Below are 27975 nucleotides of genomic sequence, written 5' to 3' on the forward strand. Positions count from 1 at the left end.
ATTAATCTGGTTTTAAAGCAAACTAACAACGGCTAGAGTATGTCTTTGATGGAATCCATCAATTAGCAATTTATTTGAAGCTGTTGGGAACAGGGTTTCATTGATTTGAATATAAACCACTTACTTAATTCGTGTAACACTTTATTTTAAACATAACTTTTTATTTACATAAAAGTTTTAACATACAATAACAAACAATTATAAACAAGTTTACTTTACGTACATTATACATATAATTTATAACATACTTTACCGGTTATTACATAATAACATCATATATAAGTTTAATATACAATAACAAACAATTATAAACAAATTTACATCATACTGTAATTACACAATAACAATGATATATTATTTTAACATACAATAACAAACAATTATAAACACATTTAAATGATACAAATATAATATACAGTAATTACACAATAACATTTACATGTAGATTCAACTCTTGGAAATGTCTGAATTTCCTTGTCACCTTTGGGATTTGTCACTAAAATATCGACTTTCTAACATCTTCATGCACACTAATTGATTATTTAACATAAATGAAATAAAATACGAACGCCAGATAATGTTCTGGCTTAAATTCAATCGGATTTAAGACAGGTCTATCATTAAATTTTCATGGACAACAAAATTGTGCTTGGCTTACTGCATAGTGAACATTGTAGATCGATGAAATTTCAGTGTCATATATCTCTGTAAATACTGAATGGGGTTGAGGCATTATTGGACGGATATTTCTATTAAAGATTCATCTTTCACAATATTGTAGTTTGGAAGTGATTCCTATTGCTTAAAATAGTGCATCGCGACTAAATAATATTTTACATGTAGAAATATCAACTGATGATTTTCCTTACCCTTTAACGAAATTATAAAAATAAATACCCCAGTAACCATATATATATAGTAGTATATATATATAAAAAAAAATATAACCAAATATCAAATGATATGAAATGGGGTTTAACGTCCTACTTTTCTACACAGACTTGACTGGGCTAATGAAGACAGAAAATAACCAAATATACTAATATTTAAAAAACAAATAACCATATATATACTAGTATATCACAATAACATCTTTATATACATATTGCACTTTTAGTATAAAAATAATCTATCAGTAACAAACTTTCATATTCTATAGTGATTTTAATCAGTCACATCCAGTTCAAGGGAAATTATTGAATATTCCACAAAATAGAAAAATTTATTCAAAAAACCCCAATCCTTCAAGATATGATATCATTTCTACTTTAATGTACCGGTATCTGTTTGATGAAAATTATTAATTGTGCCTGAATATTCCACAAAGTAGAAAAATTTATTAAAAAAAAAAACAACCAAACATCCTTCAAGAAATGATATCATGTCTACATTAATGTATCTGATGAAAATTATTAAGTTTGCCCGCTGGCTTTACCCTTTTAAGTAAAGAATATGAGTCATTTATGTATAGTTTCTATTATTTTTAATCAAAAATCATAAATTCAAAAGGCCTTAACTTAAGATGGAAATGATTGATCTGCAAAGTTTTTGTTTAATAAGTGTACTAGGATTAAGTATGGTTCAGGCTTCGTTTTGTCTTTTCTTGATTGTTGATGTTTTAATACAATTATCCACAATATGGGGGGTCTAGATTTTAAAATATGTGGCTTAATATCACAGTTACATAATGGACGGTTTCTCTAACAATTATACATAACAATATAAAGCTACTGTATCACAGTAAAACAGATCTTTTTTTGCATCTAAACTAAAATTTAGATCTTCGATAATAACCAAAAAACAATATTATTGATTATTCTAGTAACTGAAATACTGATAATAACCACAATAAAATATTACTGATTATTTAGTAAATAAATACTGATTATTCTAGAAATTGAAATACTGATAACCACCAAAAATATTTCTAAATAATCTGGTACTGGTAATTAAAATATCGACAATAGATATCACAGGTTTGACTTTCTTTTTATAAAAACAATCCATCAGGCCTGAACTCAGATGAGTCTATGGGAACACTTTACAAAATTCTTCCTGAAGTCTGAGGAATTCAAGCTCTGGTAGTGCACTAATATGTCTACTTTGACTTATTTTTCTTGATGGTATCCATGACACTTTTTCTTAGGGCCTGTACACAAGTCGATAATTGTTTATCAGTGGTATCTAAGGAAGTGACATAATCTTCAATGATGACCTTCATGTTACCATTATATTTGCCATCTTTCTGTACTCCATCAGCTATAAAAATAAATACACAGTTAAATTACATCTAATTCTATTACTTTTGCATGTAGTATAATTCAAATTTAGAACAATAATGTGCATTTAGTAGTGCTTAATCCTTCCAAGGTGCATGCTTTAAGTGCTGTAATAAGTCAATGGCTACTGTGGACAATTACACATCATGAACATACATGTATGTTTTAAAGAAGGCAAGTCACTAAATAGAGAATCTCCTACCAGTCTTTTTTGATATCAAGTTGATAAAGTAACAAAAAACGAGGCTCTGCCGAGTTTTTTTTTTACTTTATCAACAAGTGTTGATATTTTTTTATATTAAAAAAGACGAGCAGGAGATTTTATTTATCACCCAATCCCTTCTTACATGCACAAATAGATAAATATAATTCTTTGCTGTAGATTTCACTTTAACTGAACATTACCGCGTAGTGATATATCATTTTTTGACAGCAATTCAACCATTGCAAAGTCCTTTATATTGACCCAGTGTTTCCATCAAGGTCAATTGAATAACAATAGTTCATTTTTAATAAAAAAAAAATTACTTTTAATAAGAAATGAACTGTTCTTTGAAAATAAAAAAAAGTAGTTCCTTTTCAACTGACCAATCAAATTCATGTAAAGCGATATCTCCTAAGGAGATATCGCAGTAGATTATGAAATATATCACACAAGCGATATCTACTGTAGAATGTATTATTGGGTGATAACTCAATATCATCCATAGTCTTTGACATTGCAAACACGACTTATTGGTCAATTTAAATCAACACTGTTGCTGTTATCTTACCATGAAAAGATGGGCTTCTGATACCCAATATTTAAGACAAAATGAAAATTTTAAAAGTGGCACATGTATCGCATGGCAGAATGCTTTCGGTTGACATTTGTAATGAAGCAACTCGATGAATAAGGCTAAACATATCCCACAGGAGAATACTACCGGTGTAGATTGGAATAACCTGACGGCAAAGACTGACATTCAATTTGGACTTGTGCAATATGAACTTGAAGAAACAAGGCTGAATGTGAAATATCTGCAAACCCTAACTTGAGTGATTCCAAAATGGCAATATGTTCTATCTTAACTCTGATTCTTTGATACCCCTATAAATATGTATAGTATTAATTTGCTAATTAACTCTGATAGAGTGTATATTATATTATAGTAACTCTGATAAAGTATATATTATGGTAACTCTGATAGAGTGTATATTATATTATAGTAACTCTGATAAAGTATATATTATGGTAACTCTGATAGAGTGTATATTATATTATAGTAACTCTGATAAAGTATATATTATGGTAACTCTGATAGAGTGTATATTATATTAACTCTGATAGAGTGTATATTATATTAACTCTGATAGAGTGTATATTATATTAACTCTGATAGAGTGTATATTATATTAAGTTAAGTCTGTCATTTATTTGCATCGTTTTATGTGATTTGTACAATCATTGGATGTATCATTAAACATACATTATGCAAGAGCTAAATTTGTCTATTGCAGGTCTTTCTTTAGGCCTGAAATGTTATCTAAATTATTAATTAGACATTAATTAACTTATCCAGACCATAATCAACTCTAGATGGCATCGCTAGCCTGCGATCTTAAGTGGATTGTGAGCCGATTTACTGCATAACTTTCCTTCTCGATTAAATGATTAAATGGATAATCGAGACTATGCTGTTTATCGTACTGACTTTAGTAATGATGATCGAGGCTAGGCAAAAGTTTCATCCGCTTAGTTCTCGGTTCATAGTGGATCAATTTGAATGAAATTTTCAGCAAATTGCCTTTACGTTATCTAGTTTTTAATTATTATAATGAGAACTGACAACTCGTTATTGAATCTCCCATAATGTATCTTTAAGCCAATTAGAAAAATAAATAAATACGAATGTGAACTTTAACATACTTATGTAAGAATAATAAAGAGTCACCAAAATAAATCAATTGTTCTTCCATAAGTATGTGTTATAGTTTATTGCTCTATTCAGTTACTACCGGTAAATGCCTCTAAAGGATTATTCTTACCAATATCTTTCATGCTTTGTATTTGATGTTGAACTGAACGAATATCTTTGAAGAAAATCTGAATGTTCTTAGCTAAATCAACATCCAGACCATTTGTTGTACCATCTATAAGGAAAAATAAAACAGATTAATACAAGTTCTACATTTGATGATTGGGTGGTACAGTACGACAAGTTAATATGATTCCCAAGTTGATATCCTGTACCAGATTTAGATGACGAGAAACCCTAGGCTATTCCACTTTATGATGCCCCTCCCAAACCCAAACCTCACCACTAGAGGAAAATGAAAGTGATTGCTGAACAGACAGGGGTAACAGCAATATACAACTGATTTATAATGTTATCATCTAACATCAAAATGGACAAATTATCATATAAAGATGCATACACAGTCTCAACATTGGTGTGCACGTAAAAGAACCTGTCAATTGGAATTAGAACTAAAAGCATGTCATAGAGTTCATGTCCGTTCAAAAGTTCACTCATAACACACTGTATGACGTATGACCATCTTCATTAGCCCAGTCGGTGCAGGAAAGTAAGACATTAAAACCAAAGGGGGTTGGATGGCCGAATGGTTAACACGTGCGCGTTGCATCATAAAGTCTGTCATTGAATCAAGTGGTGTGGTTTCAATTCCCTGCTTGTATGTGATAAGGAATAGGGTCGCCTGTACAACCTTGTGGGTTTTCTCCATGTCCCCCAGTATCCTCCCACTGCTAAGACCTGAGGTGCAAGCGAATTATTAAAAAAAAAATTGAACCATATGTTAGTCCCAAAATGACCTAGTTTCTTTGATGATAAAATATATGATAACAGTCATTAACTTACTCTGATGGTGAGCTGTTTTTCTACTTTTTTCCAGTTCTTCTTTTAATTGTTTATTTTCTTTTTGTAAGGAACTATAATCTGGAGCACCATTCTAAATATTAAGAACATAATAATAAGTAGGGCCTATTGGCTCAGTGGTTAAGGAGTTCCAGGGTTTAATCCCGGTGTTGAGAAAGTTCCCCAGGATTTTCCAGAGTTGTTGCCCTTTGTCAGTGGAGCAGGACAGAAAGAGCATAGCAAGGGCACCGTCTAGTCGTTTCGATGGGACAGAAAACCAAGGTCTTCTTGGAATTTGATGTAAAAGTAGGCCGTAGCACGCTGTATGATTACACATGTCTTCATTAGCCCAGTCAGTGCAGAAAAGTGGGACGTTGAACCCCATGACATTTAAATTCTATTTCATGAAGACACAATATTCCAGATTAAGATGCAAATACAATCTTTCAGACCATACAAAATATAAAGTTATCTGCAAAAATAGCAGGTAAGTCCAAAAATTATTCAAATGAATCAATCTTACCAGAATTTATGGACTCCAAAAGTTATAGAACTTGAAGAATTGATTTATATAACTTACTGTTGGTGAAATAATATCCACGTCAAGATGTCGACTGACATGTTCTTCTGTATGTTCTACTTCTGTTTTATCTAATATAAAAAAAAAGGAAATTGACTAAATCTATAGAGAGAGAGAGAGAGAGAGAAATGAGGTTTAACTCCACTCGACACAAAGTAGGTCATTCCGGGACTAACATATGGTTTAATTCCATATCAATAGTTCGCTTGTGTGTAGGGGTCTTTAGCAGTGGGGGGAAACCGGAGAAAACCCATGAGGTTGGACAGGTGACCCTACTCCTTGTCATGTACAACCGGGGATTCAAAACCATGCAATTAAATTGTTCTTTAAGTATGTGTTAAGGGGGTCATATGTCGGCTTTGTAACTCAAAGCAACTAGTTGCAATCAGTTGCAAGTGTGCTTATGTCGATTGTGTCAGCAACTGAGGACAATTGAGAGCAAATGAATTCGGAGCACTCATGTCGACTCGGAACTGACAGCGATTACACTAAACACGTAACTGTTAATTTATTCATCATGTGATCAACAAAATGGAAAATAACTTAGAAGAAGCAACCCAAAGGCATGGTTCGTCTTGCAACAATTCTATTAATATATTATTGTCGACATTATCAACATTTGAAAAGTGTGTGTCTTCGTTCGCTTCCGAGATGTTATCTCCATGGAAAGAGTTGACACTACTAGTTGTAAGAACGCTAGTTGCATCGAGTTGCAGAAAGTTGAACATGTGCAACTGACTGCAGTTTATTTCTTTGAGTTGTAAGAGGCGCTCAGGTCGACTTTTTTCAGTTGCATTCAGTTGCTCAAGGTAGCCGAAACGCAAGTTGTTTTCATGTGCAAGGTCAAAATTAATCCCCCTTTATAGTTTATTGTTCTATTTCAGATATCTTGATTATGTTACTGCTGTAACCTATATGACACTTGAAAGACTTTGTCTTATAGATATCAAACCTATAGATAATCCAATAATTTGACTTGACCCTAAGAACCATAATTATGTCTAAAACTAATAAGATATATTAATGATTTTACTGCTACTAAATAAAATGGTAACTTGCATTTGTAATCAAAAAAATGATATTTTTATTTACCTTGTGTTCCCCATAATTCAAGCACTAAAGACTGTGTTAAAAGATTCTGTAAAATTTTGGCAGAAACTTTTTTATAAGAAATTTGTCTTGAGAATGCCAATTCGGAGTGAATTTTGTTCCAAATTCTGTCTGTTACAATTTGATGTTTTTCATCTGGTAGCACAACTCTAGAAAAAAAACCACAACAAAAATACACATTTTATTATTATTTAACAAGGTTTCATGTGATATATTACATAATAATATCTGTACATGTATCCAGAATTCAAAGTTTTCTATTCTCTTCTGCAGCTTGAGTCGAATACAAAGAAGAAATGAAATGGGGTTTCCAGTCCTACTTTTCTGCACCAACTGGGCTAATGAAAATGGGCATACATCAAGCAGGGGGCTATGAAGGAAGTAGCACAGACGAGTGTCTTCTGTGAATTCCCAGTGCCAAGGGTTCTTTTACACATATTTCATTGTGTACACTGGACCTCATTTTTTGTCCTATCCGAACAAATAGACAATTTTAATTGACAGGCCCTCTCAGACAAACAATGGTGGATAAAATCAGCCAGTAGAGTCGTCTGTCCAACCTCGTGGGTTTCCTCCGGGTCGCGCAAGCGAATTATTGAAATAAAATTGAACCATCTGTTAGGCCCGAAATGACCTGGTTTTTGTCGAGTGGACGTTAAACCCCATCTCTCTCTCTGAAAAATGATTGATTGGGATCGACTGATATGTGCGTTTGTTTTTTTTCTTCTGTATATTGCGTCCGGCTCCTTGTTTTTTTTGTTGTAATTGTTTGTGTGCTGTGGGGTCCTCCTGCTCTTACTATTAACCTACCTGCAATAAACTCCTCGAGAGTTATCCTCCATCACCCATCTGACACCCATACACTGTGGTAACTTGATGTGAAAATGTAGCGGACATCCTAATAATTCATCTGAATCAACAAGTATATCATCTTCTATCTTTGGTTTACCTCTCTCGTTACAAGGTACAATCTGTACATGTATTACAGCTTCCTCTTTACCGTGATAATTATGTACGGCAAAATGTTCATCAACCTCTACTCTATAAGCTACTGGTTGTAACCAAACATGACAGCTGAAATAAAACAAAATAAACAATAAAGTGGGGGACCCTTTCGGAACTATACCTTATCGTTAATGCCATCTTAAAGTGTGAATCCATTTGAATTTATTGGCTTTTTCTGATGGCATCATTTTTGCCATTATCTGGGTCAGTCTTAAAAAGCTCTTTAATTTTGATCATAACATTTCTACTCAAATGTCCTTTTAAATTGAAGTGTATTTCGATCGGCGTTGGCCTGTTATGTTTAATATCTGCATAGTGTTCCTTGCTTTGAATTTTGAAAGTTTAACAGTAAAGAGTGACAAGCATTTGTATTTAACATCAAATTTTGGGGCTCTTTGGGTAGTTATACTTGGTGTTCTGAATACAAAAGACAATTTCAAATTTCTTATTCCCAGAATTTGTGTAGCTGAAAAGGAGTCATGAAAGAGGTTTGCTTGTTAAAACAGATCAAGTTTTACTTTACTAATTTTCAATTATCATTATTTCTCTACTTATACAATATAGATAATTCCCCTTTCATAATTCTGTTATTTAGGAGTAGAAGACGACGACAACTACGACAACTCTCGTAAGGTGAGGTCTAGGATAGCTGGAGACTAGTGATCGAAGGACATCTGTACTGGAATCTCAGCCATACATAAGGGGCTCAGGAAGAGAACGATACGAGATGCAACAGCTGTAACCATTGTAGATTAGACGAACTCCATAGTTAGAATGAACAGTCTTATTGATTAGACATTTTGGACAAAAGGTGTCCTTCTTCAGTTATTTAAATATTTCTCTATAGATTGCCTTTCCTATACATGCATCCAAACATGAAAACACTGTTAAAACATGACATTTACTCATTAAAATAATCAAACATCTAGGAATATGTAAATGTTAAATATGTGAAATGTATGGTCCATCTTAAAAGTATCTTTTACTTACCTTCCTAAAAAGACGTCCTCTACTGGATCCCAGAAAGGATCATTCTTCTTACTGACTTTAACCTGACCTGAATCACTCCATTCACTATACATCTGATCCATAATATTCTTACGATTAATAAACTTTCCTTTACTCCATATCCATACCTATAATAACAGAATCAAATGGGGTTCAACGTCCTACTGTTCTGCTCCAACTGGGCTAATGAAGACAGGCATAGATCATACAGTGTGCTATGACGGAAATTTTGTCCGGACAGCGGCACTATGGCCAACTTTTAGGGGATCTTTTACGTGCATGCCAATGTATACATTTTTTGTCCCATCTGAATGACTAGACAACTGTCCTTGTCAGGTCCTCCGTCCTGCACAACTGACAAAAGGGGAAACCACGTCAGAAAATCCCAATAAACTTTCTCGGCCAATACAGAGATCGAACACTTAGCCACCGTCACTTCCCGAATTTAAAGTCACAACATGCCCAAACAAATGACAAATATACTCATAGTATTGGGGAGAACACAATAACAAGTTCCCATATTACTGCATATATTACTAGGATTGATCAACTGTAACTATTGCCATTTGAAGTTTACATTAATTTCTATTAATTTCATAATTATTCCATCCTAACAATAATAATATATCCTTTTCCTATAATATGTCATGAAATGGGGCTTAACGATTTACTTTTCAACATCAAATGAGTTAATGAAGACAGGCAAATGAGAAATGCTGTCTGCTATGGTGTAATTTTACCCAGGCAGCTCATATAAATAATTTGTACATTAATATTATGGTAGACCTAATTCTAGTAGAGTAAATAACAGGAACTACCTTTCTAGTGAGAGTATTGGTTACTTTAACAAGAACTTCTTTATCTTTAGATTTGGCAGTTGTTTCATGACTTGCTGAACTTTTTACTTCTGCTTCAAATTTTACATGCTGTAAAAAATAAATAAGAAATATTACATTTTTTATGCCAAAGGTATTTACATACAGAAGATAAATCTTTGCTTAGCTACATTTGGTATCATTTAGACAGAGCCTGTCAAATATTGACAATGATGAAACAAGCATCTAAGGGAAATTTTCAAAATCAAAAAACAGAACTTACTTTATTGAGTTCTTCACTGATGGCATTAGCTTCTGTAATTAAAGGCATTAGATCAACAAATTCATGAAACACTGTTGTAGTACTTGATTGAGCTTCATCACCGTGTGTTCTTGGCGTCTGTAGTTCTGCAGCTAAACCTTCATGCTCTGCTATCTCGGTCATAAAATAATCGTAGTTATATTTATCTATCTGGTCTTGTGGTCCTCTTTCTGATGTAAAACTCATAAACAAAAATAAACTTGTGGTACCAAACTTTAACCTGTCCTAAAAATTAAAAAATATAATAAAGATATACATATTTTCAAAGACATATTCCACACAAGGAAATTGAATGGATCGCTTGCTTCAAACATGTATGCCAGTCCGGACTGACTACCTAATTTGTTAATTGGTAATATTATTTCGATAGTTTCCCCATACAAAAGGGGGTGGGTGGGGCTTAATGCAAACACTTTAGATCATAAGGTCTGTGATCGATTTAGGTGTCATAGTGTTTATCTCAGGCTTGATATTTCAGTAATTTTCTTGTATGCAGCTGTCTTTAGATGTGAAAGGAATAGAAAACCTACCAGGGCAGGCAATAAAATGTATGAAATGAAATGGGGTTGAACGTCCTATTGTTCTGCTCCTAAACTGGGCTAATGAAGACGGGCATACGCCATACAGTGTGCTATGAGGGAAATTCTGCCCAGGCAGTGGCTCTACGGCCTACTCTTATATCGAATTCCAACTGGCAAGGGATCTTTTACGTGCACGCCAATATGTAGACGGGACCTTGGTTTTTCGTCCCATCCGAACGACTAGACAGCTGTCCTTGTCAGGCCCTCCGTCCTGCATTAATGACAAGGGGAAACCACGCCGGAAAATCTGGATGAACTTTCTTGGCCAATGCAGGAATCGAACACCAGACCTCCAGGCGCAATATAATGTTAAATTAGTAATTGGAGTATATTTTAGTATTGGTTAAGACATAGAAAAGTTGATACTTTCAAAAAAAAAAAACAATGCACAATTCAACACAACAACACAAAAATTTGACAAATCTTCCACTTAAACAAGAGCTTTTGTAAATATCACATTTTATTTTTATCAGACAATCAAGTTATTAAATAATATATTCTGTAAAAATACTAACTAGATGATGTAATTGTGTCTTTGTTTTGATTCTGGCGCCGTTACAGTTGATCAGTGATTGAGTTGTACTTGGTTCTATATATATCTTACTACCATCATTATATACCACAGCATGTTCAGCTTGTATACTGTAATATAAATATATAGCATTATATACCACAGCATGTCCAGCTTGCATACTGGTAATATAATCATACATGTTATTATACAGATAGTAATAATTAATAAATGAAATGGGTTTAACGTTCTACTTTCTTAACCAACTCAGCTACAATGATAAGTTTAGTCTAGCATGGGAAGGAGACGGGAGATGCGATTGATTAGAAGGTTTATACGATTCTGTTTCCTTAGGTAAAGATATAATGACTTTTGCAGGGTAGTGCCCTTCTCCAGGTACAAATAATAGGGAATCACAAAAGAGTCTGTAAGAAAGAATGATGAGACTGTGCCAGCGAGAGCAGTCTGGCCCGCTTTGCCGACAAGGACATGATCTTGCCAAAGCTGGATTGGTAATGGTGGGTAGATCTGGTTGGCAGCATGGCCCTTGCAGTCTAAAGTAAACACTCTATCCTACAACCTGACAGACTGGGGTTTAAATGCGTTCGGAAATTTTTCTGTAACCTTTGATTTTTTAGAGATTGATCATAACCTCCTAAACTGTATTTCTATAAGAAGTAATCAAGGATATACTCAATTTTTTTTAAACTTTTATAAAAGTAGAAATATGCATGGAAGAATTTAGTTTGACACAATGAAGCAATGAGCAGTCACAATGGCAAATACGCCTACTTGAAGGTTTGTTAAAAGGCAGCAGTCAACAAAGGATTATTTTTGGGTGTTGGACTTTCACAGTAAAATACAACCTCAACTATTTGAACATGTTAAGATAATGAATTAAGTTCACAAGATAATCTGCATGTATTTTGACTAAGTCAATTAGGGTGATAAGTCAGTGATTAATTGACAAATATCAATCACAATGAAGCTCATATGAGATCTTAAGGTCATATATCAAGTTTTCATTAAAATCGAATGAAAAATGTAGAGACTGCAGCTTCATAAGCCACGTAATTTGGCCATAACAAGGACAATAACTCTGAGAATAATTGATGAATCACGTTCAAATTCAAACTTTTCCACGATATAAGGCAACAAACAGAATTTCACTAAAATTGGACCAAAAATAAAGACTTTATCATGTTCACAAGCAAGTGAGCAGAAAACAAGAAGGAAGTGACAACAATGTATGTCAACATTAAATATAGGCACATACAAATGTCCATGCATCATATAAGCATAATTTCAAGAAAAATTCAAAATAGTTCTTTCAGTCACAATATAAATACCAAAAGATAAAAAATAACATACTAAATAAAGTATCTTCATTATCCTTACATGGATCAAGGCAAATGATGGATATATATATATGGATATATATATTTAAAATACAGATGTGACGTCATTCTTTGATGTTGGTATACAATTATTTCAAATAAAGGTACAGGCAATGTGCCAATCATAAATTATTTTATACTAGATGAAATATTGGAATCGTGAAATGGACATGTGGGATAGTGTCTGTAGTTTATGTTGTTTAATGGTTTCAAGAAAGACATTAGGTAATGTCTCGCTCTCAACCATTAAACTTAAAAATGAAATAAAATGGGGTTTAACGTCCTACTCTGAACTGGGCTAATGAAGACGGGCATTCGCCATACAGTGTGCTATGAGGGAAATTTTGCCCGGACAGCGGCACTACGGCCGACTCTTATATCAAATTCCAACTGTCAAGGGATCTTTTAAGTGCATGCCAATGTGTACACGGGTCCTTGGTTTTTCGTACCATCCGAACGACTAGACAGCTGTCCTTGTCAGGCCCTCCGTCCTGCGTCACTGACAAGGGGGAACCACGCCGGAAAATCTGGATGAACTTTCTCGGCCAATGCAGGGATTGAACATCCGACTTCCAGGCTAGCGAGCCAGCGTCTTACCCACTTAGCCACGTGATCCCCTATTAAACTTAAACCACACATAAATGGATATATGTTAGAGGAGCATACCAAAAATTCCATCTCAATAAATATTTGGGTAAATTGTGTTAAAATCATGAAAATTAAAATGATTCCATTCAACACAAGGCAGAAGTTTAAATGCAATACCAAAAGATGTTATATTACATGCTATATTATTACATACAAGGCAAAATTTAAACTTAGTAGTAATAGAATTTAACTTACTGTAGATTTCTGGTTTATATAATAAATTTTATTAAAATATCAATTTTGATACATTTATTGAATTTTTATAAAAACAAAAATATAGAAGTTTAAAATCTTCATATAATATTATCATGTGATGTTTGCCTTTCTATATGAGTTACTTATTTTGAAATAGGTTTTCAGATGGTAATATCTGGAAAACTAATTAAAGATACACTATGGGAGATTGGATAAAGAGCTGGCAGTTGTCACTATAATAGTTAAAAACTTGATAATGTAAAGGGAATTTGCTGAAAATTTTGGTCAAATTGATCCACTCTGAACCAAGATTTTAGTGACTGAATTTTCGGCCTAGCCTCGATCATCATTACTAAAGTAGGTACGATAAAAAACATAGTCTCGATTATCCATTTCACGATTAAATCATGAATGAAAGTTGAGCAACAAATCGGATCCTAATCCAATAAATATCGCAGGCTAGCGTTGACATCGAGAGTTGATTATGATCTTGTCATGTTAATAAATGTCTAATTAATAGTTTATATAACATTTCAGGCCTAAAGAAAGATCTGCAATAGGCAGATTTAGCTCTTGCATAATGAATGTTTAATCTAAACTGTTCAAGTTTTTACAGATTACCATTTGATATCTATTGATTAAAATGAATATAAGAGATTGTAGTAGAATGGAACTCATCTCCTGCTATTACCACAAATTCCTCTAATTAACAAAAGAAGAAAAAACCCTAATATCAAAAAACTGAAATCCCATTCTAATCCACATTCTTACCATAGTTTTTCAGATCAGATAGTCAATCCAGAAGAAAAAAAAAAGTGCTTGAATTGTATGTTAAAATAATTTTTACCTGAAACCTTTTATAGCTACATTTACACCATCTTGATTTTCTTTACCAATCACAGTTTTACCTGTAAAATATTTTACAATCAAATTTTCACATATTTCCATTTGATATTTTGTATATAGCGGAAGAGAAATGTGGTTTAGAGTAAAATAAACACAGCCTGGTATGTATCTTTATTTTGTTAATCTGTACGTGTGAGGCACATTGTCATTGGCAGTAAACTGAAGAACCTAAGAAATGGTTTTGTCATTCTACTTTTCAGCCCAAGATGGACATAATAATATGCCATGCAATATTTTGTTCCAACAGTGGAATTTCCACCCACTTTTCTTTGCATTCCAACCACCAAGTGTTCTTATACTACATGCAAGATGTGTACATGGGATCAGATGATTTTTTTGCCAACTCCCCAGTCTTCAACCAAGCTGCACATGACTGACTCAGTGTAGCTCCTCACTGCTTTGGTCCACTTGGTCATCAAATTGGAGAGAGAGAGTAAAATGGGTTTTTACATCAATTCGACACAAACTAGATCATTACGGGACAAACATATGGTTAAATTTTATTTCAATAATTTGCTTGCACATAGGGGTTTTAGCAGTGGGAGAATACCCGAAAACCCAGAGAAATCCACTGGGTTGGACAGGCGACCCTACTACTTGTCAAATACAAGTGGGAAATCGAAACCACGCCACTTGACTCAATGACAGCTGATATGGTTTGATGCACATGTGTTAAACCACTTTTTTGTCCAAGCCCACCATCAAATTAGTGAATTAGGAATACAAGAAATATAGCAGTATCCTGTTAATTAAGATGCAAAGAAATTACCTTTATCAAAACAATGTTTAATAACACCATTTAACTGTGAATCTTCATTAATATTCATTATATATGGTAATTGTTCCCAGTCAGCCTTCTCTTTAGATGTGTTTAAAAATGTTTTCTCCCATTCAGATCTGTCGTAAAACAAAATTAAGATATATGATACTTGTATCAAGACTGGATATCCATATGATGCACAAACGTTAGCTGTCCCACAAAACCAGGATTTGGGTCATTTTTATGAAAATAGAGAGAAAGAGAGAAATGGTGTTTAACGTCCACTCGACACAAACTAGGTCATTATGGGACTAACATATGGTTTAATTTTATTTCAATAATTCGCTTGCGCTTAGGGCAGTGGGAGGAAACCGGAGGACCCAGAGAAAACCCATGAGGTTGGACAGGCGACCCTACTCCTTGTCACATACAACCGGGGATTCAAAACCACGGCAGTTGACTCAATGACAGGCCTTATGATACAGCGCGCACATGCTAACCATTCGGCCATCCAACCCCCCTTATGAAAAAAATAGACCTGGCAGCATATTTGAATAGTCCACAGCCTAAGCTTTCCAAAAATGCAATTCTTTTTAAATTTGTCATATCATCTCGAGTTTGGTTCATTCACGGCAACAAGAAGGCATACGGTTTATGCTTTTGTGCCCGTAGTACAAAATAAACATGGGTGACAAGCACCTGGTTTCGTGGTAGAGGGTTACAATTATTCTGAAGCATTTAAAACCATTTTTAGATTCTACGGTACTCAAACCCGCCGATCGTCATTTGCGGAATTTTGAATCCTTTGAAAACTACGATAATGTAAAAGTGAATCTCCAAAAGGAATATTAGTCAACAAATGGTTCACATTCAGTATCCTCTGCAGACAATTTGAACAATCCAGCATCACCTGTAAATGGAAAATTTTTTTGATGGACATCTGTTTAATCCGACTGAATGTAATCCAGGAGATTATCTATCATTTATATTTTTGTTGTATTTCCCTGTTTTCATTCCTTTTTTACTGATAGAAGCACAATAAGTACATCCTTATTAGTTGCTTATCAAGTTTGTAACACATGGCTTTCAGGAGTTAACAAATTTAAACATCGAGGCTGTAGGCCGAGATGTTAAACCTGTTAACCAATTAAGCATGCTATAAATGACTTGTAACATTGACACCTGCTCAACATGCTTGTTGTTATTGCACAGAAAACCCACCCCACTTCTCTATATGCTTTTTACTAAAACTAGTATAAACCAGCAAGAGAGTGCAATAACATTGAACATGTCTAGTTATTGCATGGTTAAGCTCCACCCAATATCACTATATTGTCAGAAAAAAATTTATATTGTAAGAATTACCTTGCTTCTTCCAATCTTTGTTCCCATGACAACTGATTACCCATCTGTCTTTCATTTTCAGCCAATAGATATTTTAACTCTATAAAATAAAGAAGGGGTATTTCATTTATTATATCATCATTTATTGACTGTTTCAGATATTTACTAAATACTACAATTCTTTACCCCAGCGCCTCATAGTCTGTTGGCGTTGACTCTTATAAAACTTACTAAGCCAATAGAAGAGGTTTAATTTAACCAAGAAGTTGTTAAAAGTTAATACTTTATTTCTTCTTTTCTTGTTGCAGAGTCAAAAAAGAGTCCAAAACCTTCTGAAATAGGAGAAAATCTGTCTCCTATTTCTTAGATATATCTTGTTTACTTCTGATTAGCAAAGATATTTCAAAATTCTAATTGACTAACATAAATTCTCCAGTTGGACATTGTGACTGTCAGTCAGTCGTGACTGGCGGATGTGAATGAAAGGAGAGCTCTGCTTTCCCTTGATCTTACCTTCTGAATTATTGCCCTTTTTACCATGCGACTTCAACATTTCTAAAAGTCTGTCATTTTCTTCTTTCAATTCACGAATCAATCTTTCAGTTGGACTTTCATTTATAACAGCATTATTCTGTATTTTCTTTGCTCTGTAAACAAACAGTTTAATCTCATGCTTGCAACATCTTAATTGATATTTTACATATTATTTCATTATTTCAACCCCTACATCTGCTGAGACATTTCTTGGAACCAAAAAGCTATTTTTATCATTAAAGATGAGATTTCCATAAACTTTGACACATAGGAACCACTCCACTACAGCAAAATATCCAGGAAATTAATATTAATGTTATTGTCCTAACGACAATAATGGACTTTACAAAAAAAAACTGAGTTAAAATATATTGTATCCTTTACCTGTCTGCGTATCTTAATGTAGATAAAGTTTCATCAAAATTAATACCAGCTGGACTCAGTGCAGCGATCTTTAAATAGAATACAATTACATTAAATATAAATTTCTCAAGAATAATACAAATTTCTCAAGAATAATTCAAATTTCTCAAGAATAATACAAATTTCCAAATTTCTCAGGAATAATACAAATTTCAATCACATTAATCCAAAATGATTTAATATGTAACCCCTGTAACACATGATACATGTAAATAATGACTACCTCAATTTTCATAGCTTTGTAACAAATTTCAAACAGAACTAGTAGACTGTCATTACATACGAAATGAAATGTGGTTTAATCTCCTACAGGCCAATTGAGGAAGGGCATATGCCATGCAGTGTGCTAAGTGGAAAATTTTACCCAGAGAGCCAAGCAACAGCCTATTCTTATATTGACTTCCAACTGTCACAGTTTATTTTACATGCATGCCAATGTGTACATAGGACCTTGCTTTTTTCATCCCGTCAGAACGACTATACGTTGTCCCTTGCCAAGCCTTCCATCCTACACCACTGACAAAAGGGGAATCATGTTGGAAAATCCAGATGAACTTTCTCAGCCATTACCGGGATCAAACACGGGACCTCCACGTTGAAAGTCATTAAATAGTTTATAGCTATTCATAGACTGAGGTATGAGAGGGAACAGGAGTTTCAGGCAGTTGTGGGTAGTCCAGGTACCAAAGGGTTAATTTCACAAATACAATGTCAATTTTTACGCCATACGGGTTATGAATAGTTTTACATAAGTAATATTAACGGAAATTATATATCAGAGATGTAAAGAGTTCATGAAAATCAAAAAGTTTTTAAGAAAGACCAACCATTATAGTCCGACTGTTTCCACCAAGAGCAGATTGTGATAATTTAGTAAGAACTGAATCTCTATATGGTATTAATACTTTCTTCTTTCCTCCTGCTATATCAGCTAATGCACTAAAAAAATATATCAACATCAAATCATTTTAAGATTGTAACAGAATAATCATTATGAGCTTATAGAAAAATACTACGATTAATACACAAAATTAAAACATATTAAATAAAGCAAAGTTAAATGTTTGTAATATTTGACAATAATCATGAACAACAGTGCTTTTTTCCCCTCTCAAATTAATTTGTCCAGTATAAAAAGAAAATGAACTAGATGACGAAGCCCCCAACTTAACTCATCATTAACCCCAATTATTCTGTTCTACAACATCTCAATGTTAAATTGCTCACTTCGCAAAAAACGAGAGAGAACTTTTAATGCCTACTTGATACAAACTAGGTCATTTTGAGACTAACATATGGTTCAATTATATGTCAATAATTTGATTGCGTGTTGGTGACAACAAACTGGTGGACCCGATAAAACCCACGAGGTTGGACCAGCAACCCTACTCCTTGTCACCCACAAGCTGGTACTCAAAATCACTCCAGTTGTCTCTTATGACAGATATTATGAACTGAAAAGCATGTGTTGAACCATTGAGCCATCCAACCACCCTTATTGCATCCAGGAAGATAATTCATTAGTAAAGCCAATTATTACATTCTGCATCATCTAAATTTATGAGATTTTATCATAATGCTTTTTTCTACCTGATAACGTTACCCAGTGTTGATAAACTCTGATTAATGGCCGCTCCTTCCTTTAACCTATCACCTGTAGCACCTGTAGAATTAGCTCGTTCACTACCAGCTAAATCCACCAGATTAATCTCACTACTTTTAGTTGTACTCTGACCAGACGTGTTCATAAAAACCTGTAAAAAATACAATCATTTTATTACATGTATCCATGGGGCTATACTATATACCGGAAAACACAGAAAAACAACCGGAAAACACCATGTTATACTGAACACACTAAATACCGGAAAACACCCTAAATAGGTAACCTGGAGAAGGGCTATACTAACCCTAACCCTAACCCAGGCACACACAGATCCAGGCTCCGGGTTACCTATTTAGGGTGCCAGTCTCCGGGTTACCTATTTAGGGTATTTTCCGTGTTTAGTGTGTTTTCCAGTATTTAGTGTTTTTCTGGAGTTTTCCGGTACTCAGTATAAAATGGTGTTTTCTGGTAGTTTTCTGGTGTTTTCCAGTTGTTTTCCGGTATATAGTATTGCCGGTATCCAGGAAACAAAATAACTGTTGACAATTGGTTAGCAGTGCGAAACAGTTGAATGAATTCCAACTGCAGACGACATATTTTTTGTTGATGTCACATGGTCCAAACTACTCAACAGCAAGGACCTTGCTGTAATTTTGTCCACTTTAGTTATATAGCTGACATGAGTTTAAAATCACACGTAATTAATTAAGCATGTATGCAAATAAAGTGTCATTCATTAACACTAATATTTAATTATATTTTATTGGGCAGAAATTGCAGTGAATACGGCAATGCAACGGTTCAAACTTTTCAGTTTTACGAAACGGCAGATTCTGACTAATTACAAAAAAATTGTCAAACTTAGTCCAGTGCTTTGATAGTTTTTAAAGTTTAACATCGAAAACTAAGTAATATAGAGAAGAGTGAAGACATGTGGCATAGCAGTCACGTATTCCAGTCCCATGACCAATATTTCCATGCATTTATTATGTTTGGATACAAAGTTTTGTCACATACCTGTTCAAATTTTATAGTGATGACCATATGAGATCTACTACTGGTGGCGTTCATGTTTGTTGATGCTGTTGTTCTACTTATAGCACCTTGTTCCATTAATTGTTCTATTTCTCTATAATTACTAACAGGTACTTGCTATAATAATAAGATATACAAAATATAACTTATTCTATTTCTATATAAATAGTGACAAAGCTGAAGGGGTAGTTGTAGGCTATATAACCACAAAAGCACCCAGTTTGTGTACCCAGAAGAGTGCTTGATGGAAGAAAAACACTGTAATGGTACGTACCCGACTACCTATAATGGTACCTGAGCTGGTAAAAACTAAGGGACAGTCACGTGAAATTGTCGTAAAATAAATTGCTATCTCGGTATGACTTTGGAATTCGCAGGAAATATTTCCTTAATTGCAGGAAACCGCAATTATTGGTCATAATAAACCAGACCAATATTTGTAATTATTTGTACAGTATTGAAACACTTAATTTTGTTGATTTATGTGTGATTAAGCCACAGTCAACATTTGCTACCCTTATGGGAATTGGAGTACCATTACACAGTTTCTAAAAACCAGCCTGCTTGCTAAAATAACATACCAGCATGTATTCTACACAGTAAAACAAGAAATGAATGCCAGCCAGAAATCAAAGTTTAAAGTGAGTCCTATTGCTAGATACTTTAATCTCGTTTTTTTTTTCTTTAACACAGTTCATGGAAACCAAATGCATTGGACGTGTTCAACTTCTGGATGGAACAAGAAATCAATGCCATTTTATTTGGGTTTCTAAAATAGAAATCCTTAAGTTACCTTTAATCCTTCAACGTAGAAACCAATTTTTGGACTTTGTCTGACCTTCAGACCACCCTGCTTTTGTTGACCTTTGACCAATAAATCACGAATTTGTTCATTATATATCTCCAACATACTAAATGTTACCTAAAATAAATAAACTTTAATTTAAGAATGAAAATTGTAATAATTTGTGAAGCTATTGTGCCTCCTTGTCACTGATCTTCACATTTGCTACCTATTTTTGGAAATTAATTCATTAAGCAACTCTTTCTAACACTAAGGTTATTGGTTCTTCACAGTTGCCACCTATTTGGAATCATTCAGTATGATTTTCTCCAAAGTAAATTTTACAAAATATATTCAAAATGTCTGCTTTGAAATTCAAAAGTATTTTTTTTTTCTACTCTGCTGTCTAATGACAGCTTGTAAGGTGTTTGGGGGACAGCTTGTAAAGTGTTGGGGGGGGGGGGCTGAACGTACATGAAAAGGAAATAAAATTGAACCAAGTTAGTCCCCAAATAACCTAGTTTGTGTTGAGTAGAGGTTAAACTATCTGTAAAGTGTTTATTATCAGAGACATCTATGAGTGGTAATCATGTGAAGCCAAGTACAAATATACCTTTATAAAATTCAATATATATCAATAATTAAATTTCCTTACCCTCAATTGTTTATTGTCATCCTTGTTTTTTTCTATGGCATTAAATAATTCTCCACATGTGATAGGTACGATTCCTTTGTTTGCTCCGTAACCCGTCATAGAATAACTCTTTCCTGATCCTGTCTGTCCGTACGCAAATAAAGTAGCATTATATCCTTGCCAAGCATTATCTAAAACTCCCTGCCCTAAATCTTTAAATACCAAATTCTACAAAGAAAAAATGAACAATGAAATCTATAGTAACATTTCTTGAGAATTTAAACAAATGAAAGAGTAAACAGTGTCTGACAAGTTCCGGGAGGGTTGGGTGGTCTAGTGATCTGAAATTGGGCCGAGTGGCGTGTTTTCGATTCTCTGCGTGTGTCTGTCCAGCCTTGGGGGTTTCCTCCATATGTTAGTCCCAAAATGACCTAAATTGTGTTGAGTGGACATCAAACCCCAGTTAGTTCCTTGTTTGAGTAAATTTTTGTACAAATCAAGATGGTACATTGAGAAAAAAGGAATTGTGTATTTATGCTGACTACCATCTTCACCATATGCATGACAACATTCTTCTGATTCTTGCTTCCGCCTAATTTATTGAGAAAATTGGAATTGTCTATTTATGTTGCCTACCATCTTGGTTCAGTCTGATCCCAAGTTCACCAGTCTAATCGCCTGTACCTATTTGATTTATAAGTCAACTATCCATTCCATCCAAGACAAAAACTTGTAACTTGTATCATCACATCTGTGATCTGAGATGGGCTAAACATCCTTTACTTACGGCTTCAGAACAAATTTTGTCTTTTTATTCATTCCTTTGCTCATGACACCTGATTGACTAAATTGTTTCAGTCTCAAAGAGAGTAACTTCAGACTTTGAAAACTTGACATTAGATGTCAATCTCCCAGTTTTTAGAAGTCCAATAACCATGTCATGGTAGGGTTAATTAGGGTTAAATAAAAAATAACATACCGGCCAGGACCTTGATACATGTAGGTTCAGATTAACAAATAAAAGTAAAAAAATTAACTACCTGATCAGCGTATTTGGAGGTTTGAGAATCTTGAGTAAAAACTCCATTTTCATCTTCTGTACATTCATCATGTGACCAATAGCAATGATCAAAGGAAAAACTTTTTACATCGCCATTTTCTGGGTTAGTAATAGTAGTTGTATTTCCATCCATAGAAATTACACATTTTGACTTTGCATTTTTTTCTCTCTTAAAAAAAAATGAAATACATGTGTAAATTTAGTATAAAGGCAATATTTTGGACATTGTGTTGATCAACTGGTATGGCATCCATAGAATAAAACCATTGAAATATGAATGAGATAAGTATATTAAAATACAACTTAACAATTAAGTGAGAAAGATAGAATAGCTGATTTAGGGATACTATTAGAAGAAATACAGTAACTAGAATAGATGGTTGGGTGAAACTAGCAGAAGAGCCATTTGTTTGAGACTAGTAGATGAGATGGTTGGATGAGACTAGTAAAACAGTTGGTTGGATGAGACTAGTAAAACAGTTGGTTGGATGAGACTAGTAGAATAAATGGTTAGATGAGACCAGTAAGTTAAATGTTAAATGGTTGGATGAGACTAGTAAAATAGATGGTTGGATGATACTAGTAAAACAGGTGGTTGGGTGAAACTTGTAAGTTAAGCGAGACAAGTAAACAGATGGTTGGGTGAGACTAGTAAAACAGATGGTTGGATTAGACTAGTGAAACAGATGGTTGGATGAAACTAGTTAAACAGATGGTTATGTGAGACTAGTAAAACAGGTGGTTAGGTGAGACTAGTTAAACAGATGGTTGGGTGAGATTAGCAAAACAGGTGGTTTAAATCGACTAGTTAAACAGATGGTTGGATGAAAGAGACAGGGCTGGATAATGATGTAAAGATGTATTGAAGAGGGCTACAAAAATTATAACTAAGAAAATATTGTCGTACTTTTCTATTTAGCTATGGAAGAAAGAAGAGAGATTCTTTGCTGATAATAATATACATAGGATCGTACTATATTGAACTGGTTTTACATGTATCCCCTACTCTTTTAAACAGTTGAGGGGGTTGGATGGCTGAATGGTTAGCATGTGCGCGCTGTATCATAAAGTCTGTCATTGATTCAACTGGCGTGGTTTCTATTCCCTGGTTGTACGTGACAATGAGTAGGGTCGCCTGTCCAACCTCGTGGGTTTTGTCCGGGTCCTCCGGTTTCCTCCCACTGCTAAAGACCCATATGCCCAAGCGAAATTATGGAAATAAAATTGAACCATATGTTAGTCCCGAAACGACCTATTTTGTGTCGAGTGGACGTTAAACCACATTTCTCTCTCTCTTTAAAACAGTCATTAATATTATAAACACATTAAATATTCATACTCTTTATTTTTTATTGGGAGTTTGTGAAACTAAATACTGGTATTTGATAATATGATCTGTGTTTATTTTATCTCAAGACTGAGAATTTAAGTAAATAATTGAAATCAATAATATCTACTGGTTGTTATCACTGGCATAATTGATCCAAACTCATTGTAATCCAGAGAGTCATGGTGTACTCGTTGATGTGCATATAAAATAACCCTTGACATTTGGAATTTGATTTCCGGGGAAAATTTGTCTCATAACAACTAGGAGAGGATGAATGACTTAAAAAATATTGTTAATTGTTGTCTACAATATGTTTCCTAGTCAACACATCATATCACATATTAATCTTCATATCATTTTACCATAATCTTTAAGTGGCATTTAGTTATTGGGAAACACATTAACAGAACACAATTTTTTATGGGAAACAATCACTGGTTTTATTCTAAAAACACAACGTTTCGACAAGTATCCTCTTATTGTGCTTGATAAGAATAAGAGGAAACTTGTCGAAACGTCATGCTTTTAGATTAAAACCAGTGATTGTTTCCCATAAAAAATTGTGTTCTGTTAATATCATTTTACCAGTTTTTGCGAACATGTCCTCCAGTAATGACATGAATCGATCTGCCACTAAAAGGCCCCAATTGGAAATAAACCAGAGAACATTGTGTAATTTTGATGATTCTCTTGGATTATCCTTAAGAAGCAGAATTTTCATGACAGTACATGTATATCATAATTCAATCATTTTGTACTATTGTCATGATTTCTTTTTCATTATTTCTGTCTTTGTTATAATAAATAATACAAGATATAGCACACTGGGTGGTATATGCCCGACTTCATTAGTCATGTAGGGGGAGATAAATTCCCCTGTAATCAAAATAACACAGACCTGTCATAAACTATATTAGCTATTAAAATCCACATAAATTGATTAGTTTAGTAGTGTAAACCATGTGACTTGAGGGGTTCTAAATGCTGTCTGGTAACACGTTAACATACACAATGGTTATAGATTGAATAATCAATGTCCTTGATATATTTTATAATCCTCACTCAGATAAAATAATATTACTATTGTTCAAATGGCTTAAAAGAGTTTAAAAGCTTTATTTATTCTGTTACATGGATTGTGGAAAATTTTGTCTTGTAGCTAAGTATCTAACTCAATATCATCCAAAATCTTCGACATTGAAATCGCGATTTATTTGTCGGTTTAAATCAACATTGATGTTGTGATCTTACCGGGAAAATATGGCCTTCTGATATCCAATATTTAAGACAAAATAAACATTTTACAATTGGTACACGAATCGTGTACCATAATACGTTTCAGCGCTATTTGTAATAAGGGACTCGAAAAACGAGGCTAGGCATATTCCACAAGTCATGTCAAACGGTGACGCTATATTCTTATCTGGAGAGCAAGTCCAATAAATAATATCGGCGTACACTGGAATAACCAGACGCTAGAGATTGAAATTCGATTGAGAATACTGGCGTATTTCGCCGAACCTAACTGATTAAAAATTACAGTAAAAACAGAAACAATTGAATGTAAATCAATTTATATACCTTCATATTACATTATTGTATGTGTTGCGACCCATTTGTGTCAATTTCTAGATCCCAAATATTTGCGACTTAGCTCCTTTAAGTTACACTCATCAGAACATTAATGTTTATTTTTATTTTTGCGTCCGTAAATACAACAGACATGAATCTTAACCAGATAGTGATGTTATTGAAAATATATCAAAGACAAAAATAGCATACAGCATATACGCCCACGATTTAACCAGCAGGGCAGTAATTTTGCAATAAACTGTTGGATTTCGATAGGTTCCTCCTTTGAGCTAGCCAAACAATGTCACCAAGTTTGAAAAAAAAAATCTCAATGACACTTATCAACTGCACAACATTTACAAGGTTTTGGTGACAGGGGCAGTAACACTTTGCAATACATGTAGGTCATCATACAACTCTGAACTTAGATAGGGTTCCACCTTAGGACAAGCTGATCGAACAAGTTTGAAAAATAAATACCAAATATTCTTTCCTGTAAGGGGTTTATCATGAATGGACAAACGATAAAATGGACTGTCAAATGGACTGAGAGAGAGAGAGAGCGAGAGAGAGAGAGGGATCCACCCAACGATCCTACTCCTTGTCTCCTACAATTAGGGAATCAAAAGCAAGCCATCAATGATAGACCTTATGATCTAAACTGTACACACATTAAACCATTCGGCCACCCAACCCCCAACAAGAGAACAAAAAAATTGCTATTTTATTAGTTTTTTCTGCTCACATTCTGAGACAAAGTAAATATTTATTCACAGTAATTGAAGCAGTCGATCCTTTTATATAAAAATTTTCTTTTGTCTACAATGAATTTTCAATATAATATAGATCACATGAAGAAATGTTAATGAGTACCTTCTAGTTAACTATGCCTAGAATACAATTATCAGATAATTACCAAGGTTATTTCTTGACATGCTTCAAATTCTACAATGTTGTGTGAAATGCAGATCATTAAAAGTTAATGAATGAATTGTGTAATTTAATAGCATGTACATGACAGTACATGTATACAGGTCTGGAATGTCCTATAATTAACATGTATAGAAAAATACCACATTGTGGTATAGGTCCGGTTATGGAATATATATGTTTTGGATTTAAGTCATATGTACACATTTGCATGCATATTCAAGACAAGTTGGAATTCGATATTGGATTAGACTGTAGTGCTGCTATCCCGGCAAAGTTTCCCTTATATTACACTGCATAGCGTATGAATGTCTTACTTAGACCAGTCGGTGCAGAAAAGTATGATATTAAACCCCATTTCATATGATTTCATTTCTTTTCAGTCTGATTAAAATACATATCTATATTTCGTTTTTTTTTTTTTTATACTTTCATTGGCCTCTACTACATGAAGATCTAATCAGTTGTAGTGGGAAGCCTCGCCAGGAGATAGATGAGTGGCTTTTGACTCTATGACGTCAGAAATTTGATTAACCAATCAGCGTTGATGTTTCTAGTAGGATACTCACAGTTCTGTGCATTGCACACCAAGAACTTGATGCAACAGACCGTTGCATTGGCTAAGCCCTCACATCAGCCAAAACGCAGGTTATATAACAACTTTTCTAGATCCTAGTGTAGTAAAGACAATTAGTGAAACGAAATTTTGAACAATAAAGAATGAAACGAAATAGGATCTGTGTTTTAATCAATCTAATTAGATCTATATTTCTTTTCGTTTTTTATACTTTCGATGGCCTACACTACATGTTTTGATTTCTATTGCCGCTAATGTCTACCCACAGTTCCGTGCAAAAAAGGTCAAACGCTCGATTCGACAGACCATTTGATTGGCTGACCCCTCATTTCAAGCAGAACACGAGTTAAATAACAACGCTTCCAGATCCAAGTGTAGTAAAGACAAGTAAAATCGAAATTTTGAACTATAAAAACCAAACGCAATTGGATCTGTGTTTTAATCAGATTGTGTTTTAATCAGATTGATCTGTTATGGGTCTGAAAGCTACATGTACATGTATAGTCATTGCCAACAGAGTTGTCCTTGAACATGCTAAGTCTATAATGAAATGAAATGGGGTTTAACGTCCTACTGTTCTGCTCTGAACTGGGCTAATGAAGAAGGGGTCTATATAATGGAATAGAGCACTTCAGCCAGATGATCCTGCACTAGGATTGCAAGAATTTGCAGCATAATTTTGTTTATGTCAAAATATAAACTTGTAAATATATGAAACTTTTTATTTTGAATACAGTATATATTCAAGATACCTACTGTAATATGAACAAATCTTAAGTTCTGGAGGTCAAAACAAAACGATGTAAATTGTGTCCTGCAATTGTCAATTAGATTGGATGTGATACCATTATACGAAAACTAGTAAATACTTTCCCCAAATTCACTAATTTATGAATAAAAGGATATATATTATTTGTTAGTAGAATTCAACAGAGCTTTAGGTTTATCTTATGAAAAAATACATCTATGACCAAGGTTATATGTTATTTTATTATTTCTAATTCTTTTTTAATTTCAAATCTGTATCTTAATTTTAAATGTCTTAAGACTTAATCTTTCAATAATTATATATGTTCATTTCACCACTTTCTTAGTAAGTAATTTGGGTATAACAAGACAAATGAATAATCAATGTGGTTTGTCTGTAATACATGTACCACTGCTCAGGGCA

General features: G+C 33.8%; 1 protein-coding gene across 1 annotated transcript; it reads right to left on the reverse strand.

Moving 5' to 3' along the window:
• Window positions 1-264: 264 nt before the first annotated feature.
• Window positions 265-26808, reverse strand: LOC126821367 (kinesin-like protein KIF28P). Its single transcript, XM_050549778.2, has 22 exons — window positions 26797-26808; window positions 22376-22564; window positions 21357-21563; window positions 20711-20839; window positions 19900-20034; window positions 18867-19030; window positions 18104-18215; window positions 17238-17305; window positions 16833-16966; window positions 16341-16419; window positions 14985-15112; window positions 14157-14217; window positions 11074-11200; window positions 9939-10202; window positions 9659-9766; window positions 8823-8968; window positions 7638-7901; window positions 6810-6976; window positions 5718-5788; window positions 5141-5231; window positions 4308-4412; window positions 265-2259 (listed from the first exon to the last, which is right to left on the reverse strand). The coding sequence occupies exons 1-22, from the start codon at window positions 26806-26808 to the stop codon at window positions 2099-2101; spliced, it is 2922 nt and encodes a 973-aa protein (XP_050405735.1). The 3' UTR covers window positions 265-2098.
• Between the last annotated feature and the right edge of the window lie 1167 nt (window positions 26809-27975).

The sequence above is a fragment of the Patella vulgata genome, chromosome 5, assembly GCF_932274485.2.
Source record: "Patella vulgata chromosome 5, xgPatVulg1.2, whole genome shotgun sequence".
Taxonomy (NCBI): Eukaryota; Metazoa; Mollusca; class Gastropoda; family Patellidae; genus Patella; species Patella vulgata.